The 12849-nt window shown below is 39.2% G+C and overlaps 1 protein-coding gene across 2 annotated transcripts in view; it reads right to left on the bottom strand.

Annotated features, from left to right (window-relative positions):
• Positions 1-2078: 2078 nt before the first annotated feature.
• Positions 2079-12849, bottom strand: part of LOC118378757 (complexin-1-like) — a 58565-nt gene continuing 47794 nt past the window's right edge. For both annotated transcript variants that reach the window (XM_035765752.2, XM_035765745.2), the window contains exon 4: positions 2079-6049. In XM_035765752.2, coding sequence (XP_035621645.1) covers positions 5852-6049 — 198 coding nt within the window. In that variant the 3' untranslated portion in view covers positions 2079-5851. The remainder of the gene's footprint in view (positions 6050-12849) is intronic.

Below are 12849 nucleotides of genomic sequence, written 5' to 3'. Positions count from 1 at the left end.
ACTCACGATCTGACAAAGAAGCAACATGAAAAGAAGAAAGAACAGTGGGGGGGAAACTCAAAGGTATGACAGAAAAAAACCAGCTAAAAGCTGTATTGGACATGACACCATCAAGCCAGGAAGATTATACACTTCAACATGTTCAAGAAGCAAACTGAAGAAGTTATTCAAAATCTTCAAGACAGACTCCTCAAGAGAACAGCCATTCTCACTTCAGCAGGTAAATGTCCCTGCCATCAACTCAACTCCTAAAGGACCAATGAAGACATCTACCCCAAAGGAATCATCCACAAAATATCCAGAGAAATTCAGAAAAAGGGCCAGATATTCCGTAAGAGAGCCTTACCGGACACGATGGCAAATCTTCATAGAAGATTTCTGTCTGAGAATCCAAGGCACAACCTTTCCAAGGCCCCATTCTTTAAACTTAAGCCATTTTGGATTGGCCAGCGAAGAGTCACAGAGAAACGTGTGCTTGCAAAACGCATGAGAACTTTGGCTTGAAGATAAAGAAGCTGCACCAGCTTGGGGGTCATAGAAACATCATCCCCATTGGACACTGTACAGGCCAGTGTGTGTGGTGATGATGACATGTGCTGTTCTAATGTTTTTGTATGTGTTGTTTTTATGTGTTCTCTGTTTTAGCCTATGTATGTTATGTACTTTTGAAGCACAGCTAAATGAAATAGATTGAACTTGAATCCATGATTGTGCCGATATCTCATTTATTTTCTACATAAAACGTTGTTTTTAACCATACCTCAGTCTTAGTATACTTATTATAATTACCGAAATCATCAACCTCATTTCCGAACCTGTATCATTACCACAACGGGTGTTCATTTAATGTTAATTGAATGAATGGAAAAACAGCAGTTTGCTTTTAAATGCATGTGCAGAATCTATACTTTACGTTCTTTCAGGCTTGCCACATCATTTTGAAAATTTGTCAGGTTTCAATTAAATATAAAAAATATTAGGTTGTAGATTGCGTTGCGGTAATGTGAGAAATCAGTCAAAATCAAGTAAAAATGTTAATTAAAAAAATATATTAATACAGAGTTTCAAGTAACTGTGCATGACTGTTTATAATCAAAAAAATAATGTGAAAATGTATTAGCTTTCCTAATGGTCTTGACGTTTCCAGAGCGTTGCGGTAATGAGATTTTTAAGCACTTGTTTTGAAAAATATGTTCAAAAAGGTGTAAAATTGACAGTAAATGATTTTAAATGAATGCTCACAAACACTTAAGGCCTTGTTATTAATGCCTACAAATGACATTTATTGATTGCAAGTCTTTTTAAAGATTTCATGTTTGAAATCATTGAAACCGAGATTTCGTGAGAATAGAACTCTGTACAAACAGAGAGCTAATGCCTGCAACCTTTAAACGTTCATTAAATATCAAAACAAAGGCTGCTTGCATAACAGTACTCCCCCCTCCCATTGTAATCGATTCATTTAAATCCTGTGTCTGTGTCCTATGCAATGGCATTTAACATAATACAAATAAAATATGTCTATAACCCTTGCTAGGTATACGTCCATCATCTTTCTAGTGGATTTGTTTGGTGTAGAAGGTTGCTCATACCCATATCAGAGACCCTCTCATGGCAAACAGACTTTATTCTGAGAGGAGCACCATTTGCATTACTTTGATGTCCCTTTACCACTCACCCTGCAACATGATTACCAGTTACATCTTTTGGAAACAAGATCCAATCACCCTTTGAATGACACAGTACCTTCTGTTCACAGCCCTTTCACTTTTATTGAATAGATGTCAAATTGATTGGAAAACGTAAAGATGCATAACAACCATGTTGAGATGAAAAATGAACGTCGTCAGCAACAGCAACAGTTACAATTGCTACATTGTTGTCTGCACATGTAATGTCGTTGCTTTACTAAAATAAGCTAAGTATGATTTCATACTGCGGTTCTGGAAGTAATCTCTACAGTCCTACAAAATCTTCTCATTTCCCTATAACAGAACTACATTTATACCACTGCACTGCTTTTGAATAATTTATGAGAATTATAATGTACAGCGAGCCATCAGAAACACACGACGATGAACAATTATATGAAATCACTTTATTCTCAGAGTGTGCGGTGATTCCATTTTGGCAGGAATGTTACAGAGACTAAAAGATCAGCCTGAAATGGCATGCAGGGAGGCTGTCAGGTGGAGCTTTTCAACACAGAAGACACAAACAATTATCTTAACAACCTTGCCTACAGTACATCGCACACCATAAGCATGCACACAATTGTCAACAAATAGAGAGAGAGAGAGAGAGAGAGAGAGAGAGAGAGAGAGAGAGAGAGAGAGAGAGAGAGAGAGAGAGAGAGAGAGAGAGAGAGAGAGAGAGAGAGAGAGAGAGAGAGAGAGAGAGAGAGAGAGAGAGAGAAGGGTAAGAACATTTTACAATACAAAAAAATACTAAAGAGACAGATTTCTTGAAGTAAAGCCACCAGTGGACGTAAACAGGAACGATACAGACAGAAAACTGCACCAGGATAAGCATCTTCTCAACACAGAGGAAACAGTCGAAGACAATGCAAAGATAGAAACATCAGACAGTTACATTCAAGTCACAACATAGGAATGTTTTAAGTGAGATTTTTGTCAGGCAGTTTTTATCATATCGATGGTTAATTGAGGGGTGAAATTAAAGAATGGTTTCACTTGAAGGGCGAGAAAGAGTGGATCAACAGTAATCTGGCATGGTGTCTACTAGAATAGCAAACAAAGAACCATTTTAGACATGTTACTTGTTTTTCAGCCATTCGTCAATAAGTGGCATTTGTTTGCGATTAGGTGATGATGACAAATAGAGATGCCATTTTGTAGATGAAAGGTGAAGGTGACTGTTTTTCTTTCTGAGGACGTTCATGACTGTTTAGAATTCTACAATGTGTTGTTCCAAGTAGGAAATCTGGAATTTTGACAGGATTTCAGACAACTGTAAGTTGCTGGAAAACCTTGTCGGGTTGGTTCTATAAAAAAATGTATAAGGGGCAAACCAGATCCATGCCATCTATCCATTATCCTCGTAAATGAATGATGTGGTGTGCTTGGTCCCTAACAACAAAATACTGCAATTTCAAACTAAGTTGTGGTCATTACATGATCACTACAAAATATGAATAAAAACGTACAAACGAAAAGCTAAAATACCTGAGAATTTGAAATAAAGAAAAACATGAGATAAAGAAATTGAAAATATGAGACATTCTATCACTAACAAGACTATTCTTTGGTTTTTAATAGAATAAAACATGTCAATGATGAATTGAATGCTGTCGATGAATGCATGTGCCAAAAACTAATAAATAGAAAAGTAGTATACAGTAATTGTATAATACCAACAAGTATTGGTCGTTCATTTCAGCTAAGTTTTAGCACATTGATTAAATAAGTGGCTGAAGGCAGTTCACAAGTACATAAACATCACAAGAAGTTCAATAAATGTGCTCTATAAATGACCTCAATGTTGTGGCTTTCATATGTCTAGCTTTAAACATTGTAGGCAATTGGCAGGAAAGTTTGAGAGCGTACTATGTAGCTAGGTTTTACGTCATGCTCATTTTTCTTCTCTATTTCACTGCTACTACATTAGTAAGGCCCCAGAATCACACCTGGCAGGTTTCTAACGGCTAATCTTGAATCTAACTAGCATCAACACTGGGCCGATATAAACAGTGGCAGTTTCACAAATACCATCGCCTAACTGCTTGGCACTTGTCTAGTGTACTCAACATTTATTGGTTTGCAAGCAAATATTATTATCCCAGATTGTGCATTGTTGACAAATGCTCAATAGCTAGCTAACTAGCTTGTTCACTCCCAAATAAAGGCTTCACAAGCTATCTGTTACCAAGCAATCTATAAGTTAGCTAGCTAGCTGCTATAATGCATTACATTTTCCCCTTTGATTACATGTTGGCCTGTTTTTTCTGTACATGGCAGGCAAGATAGCTATTGACATTTACTTGGTCATGTGTTGAATCTGTATCTACCTCAACACTTAAAAAGGATTTTCAAGCACAATTTCCTTACAGGAAGAGAAGAACATCAAAGTCATTCTTTACACATACTAGCGACAAATTTGTCATTTGATGTCCATGATTATTTGAAGCCAGTGGCCATATGGATATCCATGATCCTATGAAGCCAGTGGCCTTATGGAATGTGTTAAATATTTGGAATGTTTGAAGCAGACGGTCCAGCTTAATTCATTTTCAATTAAGAAATTAAGAAATAGATTGAAAATTATGAAATTACTTTCAATAACTTTCAATAAATAATTCTGTGGTAGAACTAAAGCACAGCAACTTCTGGGGAAATGTACATGTTGACCTCTGAGATCAAAATGGACAACATTTACATGTATACAAACTCAGCAGAGGACAACTCTTTCCTATGGTGTATACATGCGCCTTAAGTTATTACTAATTACCTGTCTTGTCCTGCATTCTCACAATTTACCGGTATGTTAGAACCACAAACCAAATCCCACTGAGAGACAAGGACCCTCACCGGTTCAAATGCTGTCCGATCAAACCCCTTACGTTAAGCCAAACCTCCACCTCTTTCCCCACATCACACTTCAGACTGAGTTCGTATGCTTTGCCGTTACTAGTCAGACAACGCTGTGTCTGTACACTGACACACAAAACGTATTAAGCTCAACACATAACAATGAAGTGTCTGTTTTTGCTGATTCAGGACTGCACTCCATTTAGTTAACAGGAAAACCTTGAACAATACTGTATATTGCACCATTGTCACTGTCTGTTCACATAAAGTGTGTTCACAACATAGTTGTGCTTGAGAAAATGATGAGTACATCCCGTTAAATCTATATTTACAGACATGGAAATAAGAAGAGTAAGCATCTGCGTCCAATTGCCGGATTTGATTCCCACAAGTCCTACTTTATAGGAGCGAAGCAGATAAAGTTAGCAACAAGACATACAACTCTATTGGTTTGTACTAAGCACAGGTACATCAGGAATGTTGCCAATGTTGTTTGGTTCATTGTTGAGCATTTTCATTTTTATCGTGGACATCTCAAGGAAGAACAGTTAGGATGTTTATGTCTAGCCTACTGTATATAGTAGTAGTGGTGTCATTGAAACAAAATTGAAAACCAGCGTTATTGCCTCAGTATTAATGTATTTCACTTAATCATAACAAATTAAATGGAATTTGCACATGTACTGTCCTCCAAAAAAATATATTAACTGCATGCTTGAAAAACATTTCTTGTAGAATTCTTTCTGGTTCACCACATTGTTACTATTACCATTATTATAATTTATTTTACATTAGAACCTATGAATGTTTTGGGACGTAGAACAGTATATGGATGAAGTCTCAATGGAGAAGCAGTAAACAGCTCAATTCAATCAAATTTGATATGATTTGGAGAATTTCTCAAAAGTTTAAATTATGGCTTAGACTTTTTAATATATTTTCTGATAATCACATATATGTATTTTAAACCAGAGGCTACAAACAAAAAGGGTGGATTGTGGTTGATCTCAGATCACATTCTAAGGCCTGGACACCTTGAAAACCTGACATCAAATTTGTCTTTAAGTTAATGTTTTGGATCTATGCAGATGCTACATAGGTCTCATAGTATCACCAATCAGTGGTCTTCCTTCCACATAAGACAATGTAACACAGATCATTTAAGTTAAGGACAAATATTATGGCATCTTGATTCAACCAGGGCTCTTAGAACAAGGATGTATGGGTGAAGGAGAAGGGTTGGTTAGGATGGTGGTCTTGGTTATGTGTGTTGGAAGGTTAACAATCTAATATCACCAACACTGTTACTTTTTATTGAACATATCCATAAGTGGACCAGGAAGGAATTTCATGACTGTGTCCATGATACTTTCCTCCTCCTCCTCCTCGTCTCCGCAGCCGGGTGGGACAGCCTTCTTTGGGCGGGTGAGACTCCCCTCTGCTGCCTGATCCAAAGCAGCCTGGGCCTCGGCTTCCTTCTCCTCCTTCTTCTTGATGCCGTACTGGAACAGACAACAAACAAAGGCAGCCATTTTATGGAACAAATATAAGCTTCACATCACACGTGCACTTTTGTACTTTCTATCAATTTTGTGGCGCTTTTCAGTCTTAATAGAGTTTTGTGCACCTCAATGTGACAATATAATACCCATAACAGTACAAGATGGTAGTTATGGTTGATTTTATGATAATTAAAAAGGGGGGGGGGGGGTTAGTCTACCTTTTCTCCTTGCAATAGCCTCCCCTGGAATAAACAACGTGTAGAGGGCTTTTTTGAATGCACAACCAAGATCTTGAGCTTGCAATAAACTTGTCTCGTTATGACCCGCCAAGATGCATTATGCCAGTTACTTGGCAATGAGCCACCTGGCACTTAATCTGCCTCCTTGAATACCAACAATTTGCATAGTAATATAGAGACCTTGTGCCCCTCTCCATTCAAATCAAGTGGATTTGTTCTTGAATTAAAGTCATTATTTTAATACTAAGCTGAATATTGGCAGGAAAATCCTTTTAGTGTAAAATCATTTCAACAACTTCACTTGTCTTTCCTCCACATTCAATTCAGGTTGAAATCACATCATACTTCAAGTGATACATTTTGGGGGGGGGGGATTTTGTGTTCCTCTGGAGACATATCTCAATGGTTGTGTATGTACCCGTTATCGTTGCAAAATATCTCAACCTAACCTTCTTCTGTCTTTGATCAAGTAGTGTAAAACACATTATGGAAAGTGGAAATAATTTCCTCTTGCAGGACAATAAATAACAATTAATCAATACATTAACCAATCAATCACCATGCATTTAAATAATTTAGCAGACACTCTTATCAGAGCAATTAGGGTTAAGTGCCTTACACAAGGGCACATCGACAGATGTTTCACGTAGTCGACTCAGGGACTTGAACCAGCAACCTTTCAGTTACTGGCCCAATGCTCTTAACCACTACGCTTCCAGCCCCCCGTGATTTTCAGTATAACATGATCTACAACAATAGCACCCATTATACTGCACAGGAACAAAACAAGACTACTTTCTCTGAGATCAGCCAAGTGAGCTTTCCACTATGCGAGGGAGGATTGGGCCTCTATTAGACCTCTGGCTGAGAGAGCTTCTGGTGAGTTACTGTCAGATGCTGAGGAGGGGAGTAGGGCCACAGTGAGGGACGACAGCCTACCTGACTGACTGATGGACGATCCTGGGGCACGGAAGCGGAAAATGAGTCGGACTCTCCTGTGACACTTTGCTGCTCTCCCAAGCAGAGAATGTGATTCTCAGCCAGTAAACATCTTAAAGGAGGATGGATCACGTGGCTTTAGCAGAGAGAGGACATAGTTTGTGAACTGGGACTCAGAAGGGGGCAAGGCAGGGAGTGCTCTCAGTACTAGAGGTCGACCGACTATGATTTTTCAACGCCGATAACGATTATTGGAGGACCAAAAAAAGCAGATACCGATTAATCGGGCGATTATTTTTTTCTTTATTTGTTATAATGACAATTACAACAATACTGAATGAACACTTATTTTAACTTAATATAATACATCAATAAAATCTATTTAGCCTCAAGTAAATAATGAAACATGTTCAATTTGGTTTAAATAATGCAAAAACAAAGTGTTGGAGAAGAAAGTAAAAGTGCAATATGTGCTATGTAAGAAAGCTAACGTTTCAGTTCCATGCTCAGAACATGAGAACATATGAAAGCTGGTGGTTCCTTTTAACACGAGTCTTCAATATTCCCAGGTAAGAAGTTTTAGGTTGTAGTTATTATAGGAATTATAGGACTATTTCCCTCTATACCATTGTATTTCATTAACCTTTGACTATTGGATGTTCTTATAGGCACTTTAGTATTGCCAGTGTAACAGTATAGCTTCCGTCCCTCTCCTCACTCCTCCCTGGGCTCGAACCAGCAACACAACGACAACAGCCACCATCGAAGCAGCGTTACCCATGCAGAGCAAGGGGAACAACTACTAGAAGGCTTAGAGCGAGTGACTTTTGAAACACTATTAGCGCACGCTAACTAGCTAGCCATTTCACTTTGGTTACACCAGCCTCATCTCGGGAGTTGATAGGCTTGAAGTCATAAACAGCGCAATGCTTGACGCACAACGAAGAGCTGCTGGCAAAATGCACGAAAGTGCTGTTTGAATTAATGTTGACGCGCCTGCTTCTGCCTACCACCGCTCAGTCAGATACTTGTATGCTCAGTCAGATTATATGCAACGCAGGACATATCTAGTAATATCATAAACCATGTGTAGTTAACTACTGATTATGATTGATTGTTTTTTGTAAGATAAGTTTAATGCTAGCTAGCAACTTACCTTGTCTTACTGCATTTGCGAAACAGGCAGTCTCCTTGTGGAGTGCAACGAGAAAGAGGCAGGTCGTTATTGCGTTGGACTAGTTAACTGTATGGCTGCAAGATTGGATCCCCCGAGCTGACAAGGTGAAAATCTGTCATTCTGCCCCTGAACGAGGCAGTTAACCCACCATTCCTAGGCCGTCATTGAAAATAAGAATGTGTTCTTAACTGACTTGCCTAGTTAAATAAAGGTATAAAATATATATAAAAATAATAAATAAATAAATAATAGAAGAAAAAAAAAGAAAAAAAAGACAAATCTTCACCCAAAAATACAGATTTGAAATTGGCCCTAATTAATCGGCCATTCCGATTAATCGGTTGACCTCTACTCAGTACTATCTGAGGCATATAGAAATGCTAATGCTATTTTAGTCACAATAACACAAATCAAAAGTGTGTAAGACATTCATTAAAATGCATCAGACTGGTATTGTGGAATATTCTAATCAAGTGAGAGACTTTGTTATTTCTTCAAATAATCATCTTTATTCAATATGGATTAATTATTGCAATAATGAGACTAGTCAACCGGCCGAGCAGCCTAACTCATAATGAAAAAATAAAGATAGGACCTAAAAATCCTTATTCAGGGCTGGTTCCACCCCTCCCATAAGCCACCCTGGTCTATCTCCTGGTTATCTGCATGGGGTGTTTTACCCACAACCTGGCTTAGTTTCCCAGATGCCAGGAAGATGAGACAATGAGGGATTGTTCTAAACTCTTCCAGGCTCTGTCTATCTCAGGTCACACACACCACATCTTGTCTATGGAATGCCAGCTTTAGGTTTTTATCACCAAGTCATTGTCAGCTTAAGCTATCTCTAGCAAAACCCATTTATTTGACCATACTCCCAGACTAACTGCAGGAAGCAAGAGTGGAAACCATCTCTTTATAGAAACACAAAATTAAACAGAACAGAAATGTCCTACTTTCTGTTAAGTGTATAATCGTTAACTATTAATATCAAACAAATCAGGTAAATACATCATTAGGTCATATTTCATATTCCAATGTGAATTTGCTAATTGCTCATGATTCTTTCATGGTAGGCCTGCTCGAAAAAGCGTTCTTTCATCTTCGAGGCTTAAACAATGAAATAAGCTGACTCACTTGATTTTCCAAGACAATTCCTGACTGCTTTACACAACGGCACAATAGAGACGGCACAAGTTTGCTAGAAGTTACTGAAAGAGCCGTAGCATTTTGCTGACGCCAATAGTGTGGTTGTGCATGTTGGAGAAGATCAACAGAGATGTTACTGCATCTCAGTCACATCTTGAGTGACACATGGGGATGAATTCTTAATCCTGGTGAGATCAGCTAAGTGCCAGTGCCGCAAATAAGATGCTGCGTCTTTAGCTCCTCTCTTTGCATAGCAATTGATTGGCATTAAATAGGAAGTTGGTTATCTCACAGACGGTGATGATTCCACACATTACTCCACACTTACTGACAGTAACATCTACAGATTACATACAGTGAGGAAACATTTAAGTCTGGTTTAAAGACTGATCACACCTATTGTGTTGGATGTTAATGGCCCAGTGCAGTCACAAAACGTGAGTTTACAAAACAATAAGGACACCTGCACTTTCCATGACATAGACTGACCAGGTGAATCCAGGTGAAAGCTATGATCCCTTTTTGATGTCACTTGTTAAATCCACTTCAATCAGTGTAGATGAAGGGGAGAAGACTGGTTAAAGAATGATTTTTAAGCCTTGAGACAATGGAGACATAGATTGTGTATGTGCTCCATTAACTTCTTGGATATAGGGGGCGCTCTTTTAATTTATGGATAAAAAAACGTTCCAGTTTTAAACAAGATATTTTGTCACGAAAAGATGTGACTATGCATATAATTGACAGCCTTGGAAAGAAAACACGGACGTTTCCAAATCTGCAAAGATATTATCTGTGAGTGCCACAGAACTGATGCTACAGGCGAAACCAAGATGAAATTTCAAACAGGAAATGCCCCAGATTTTGAATGCGCTTTGTTCCAATGTCTACTTATATGGCTGTGAATGCGCAAGGAATGAGCCTACACTTTCTGTCGTTTCCCCAAGGTGTCAACATTTTCACAAAAACCAGCAAAAACATTCAATAAATCATTTACCTTTGAAGAACTTTGGATGTTTTCAATGAGGAGACTCTCAGTTAGATAGCAAATGTTCAGTTTTCCTGAAAGATTATTTGTGCAGGAGAAATCGGTCCGTTTTCTGCGTCATGTTTGGCTACCAAAAAAAAAACGAAAATTCAGATAGAAAAAAGCCAAACTTTTTCCAAAATAACTCCATAATATCGACTGAAACATGGCAAACGTTGTTTAGAATCAATCCTCAAGGTGTTTTTCTACATATCTCTTCAATGATGTATCATTCCTGGAATTTTGCATGGTAAAATTGTAAAATGATTGCCACTGAGAATTGCGCATCAATTTAGACAAATGACACCGGGCGGACACCTGGCAAATGTAGTCTCTTATGGCCTATCTTCCAATGATATGCCTACAAATACGTCACAATGCTGCAGACATCTTGGACGAACGGCAGCGAGCATAAGCTCGTTCACAGCCATATAAGGAGACGATAGTAAAACAGAGCTTCAAAAATTCAGCTCATTTCCTGTTTGAGGTTTCATCTTGGTTTCGCCTGTAGCATCAGTTCTGGGGCACTCACAGATAATATCTTTGCAGTTTTGAAAACGTCAGTGTTTTCTTTCCAAAGCTGCCAATTATATGCATAGTCAAGCATCTTTTCGTGACAAAATATTGCGCTTAAAACGGGCACGTTTTTTTATCCAATAATGACATAGCGCCCCCATAGGTTGAAGAGGTTAAAGAGGGATGTTTCTACATTCATCAACCTGTCAATGAACGGGTAAACTAATCAAGCTATAAAGCCGGTACCGCTGTATCCTATTCCCATAGTCAGCCGGCCTTTTGAGTATCTGATTGTCCACTGTGTTGGCCCTTTGCCTCGCTCTAAGAATGGTAGTAGTTACCTGTTCACTGTGATGTGTTAGACCACTAGGTTTCCTGTTGCCTATCGTCTCTGGTCTATCACGATTAAGTGCATGCTAAAAGCTTTGACTCAGTTTATCTCGCTGTTTGGAATCCAAAAGGATATTCAGATGGTCTGTTTGGTCAGGTTCTCCAACAGCTCCATATTAAACACAATTTGGTTAGGGCCTATCACACGCAGAGTCAAGGAGCGCTGGAGCGCCCTTATGTCTTTGAAAGCTTATTGTACAGAGATGTATAAGGATTGGGAGGAGGGGTTGCCATGATTAGGTTTCACAGGTTTAATTACAAATGACCTAGTGTTTGGACATGGTGTGCACTGACTTCTGGCAGTGCTCTGTGATGACTGGGGTTCACCCAGGCCACCTCAGTCCCTGTTGTCTTATGTGTGTGTGGTTTCCGGCAGTGCCTGTGCACCGCTGGTGGGATGGCTGAAGAGGACTGTCATCTTCACAGGTGAGGATGAAAGGAATATTTTGGGTTTGTGTCTCATTGGAAGGTGAAACTTTGCCCCAGTCTGAGGTCCTGGGCACTCTGGAGCAGGTTTTCATCAAGGATCTCTCTGTACTTTGTCCATCCCTCTTTGCCTCGATCCTGACTAGTTTCCCAGTGACTGCCGCTGGAAAACATCCCCACAGCATGATGCTGACACCACCATGCTTCACCGTAGGGTTTCCTCCAGACGTGATGCTTGGCATTCATGCCAAATAGATCAATCTTGGTTTCATCAGAACAGAGAATCTTGTTTCTCATGGTCTGAGAGTCTTTAGGTGCCTTTTGGCAAACTCCAAGTGGGCTGTCATGTGTCTTTTACTAAGTAGTGACTTCAGTCTGGCCACTCTACCATAAAAGCCTGATTCGTGGAGTGCTGCAGAGATGGTTGTTCTTCTGGAAGGTTCTCCCATCTCCACAGAGGAACACGAGAGCTCTGTCAGTGACCATCAGATTATTGGTCAGGGAGGCCAAGGCCCTTCTCCCCCAAGTGGCCAGCTCTAGAAAGAATGGAGGCCACTGTGTTTTTGGGGACCTTCAATGCTGGATAAATGTTTTTGAACCCTTCCCCAGATCTGTGCTTCAACACAGTCCTGTCTCGGAGCTATACGGACCATTCCTTCGACCTCATGGCCTTGTTTTTTTCCGTCAACTGTGGGACCAACTGCCTTTCCAAATCATGTCCAATCAATTGAATTTACCACAGGTAGACTAAAATCAAGTTGTAAAAACAGCTCAAGGATCAATGGAAACAGGATGCACCCGAGCTCAATGTCCAGTCTCATAGCAAAGGGTCTGAATACTTATGTAAATAAGATATTTCTGTTTATTTTTAATAAATTAACAAACATTTCTAAACCTGTTTTCACTTTGTCATTATGGGGTATTGTGTGTAGATTTGCAT

This window comes from Oncorhynchus keta, chromosome 4 (genome assembly GCF_023373465.1).
Source record: "Oncorhynchus keta strain PuntledgeMale-10-30-2019 chromosome 4, Oket_V2, whole genome shotgun sequence".
Classification (NCBI taxonomy): domain Eukaryota; kingdom Metazoa; phylum Chordata; class Actinopteri; order Salmoniformes; family Salmonidae; genus Oncorhynchus; species Oncorhynchus keta.
Note: the sequence above shows the minus strand (reverse complement) of the source record. Positions and strands in the feature narration are given on the sequence as shown.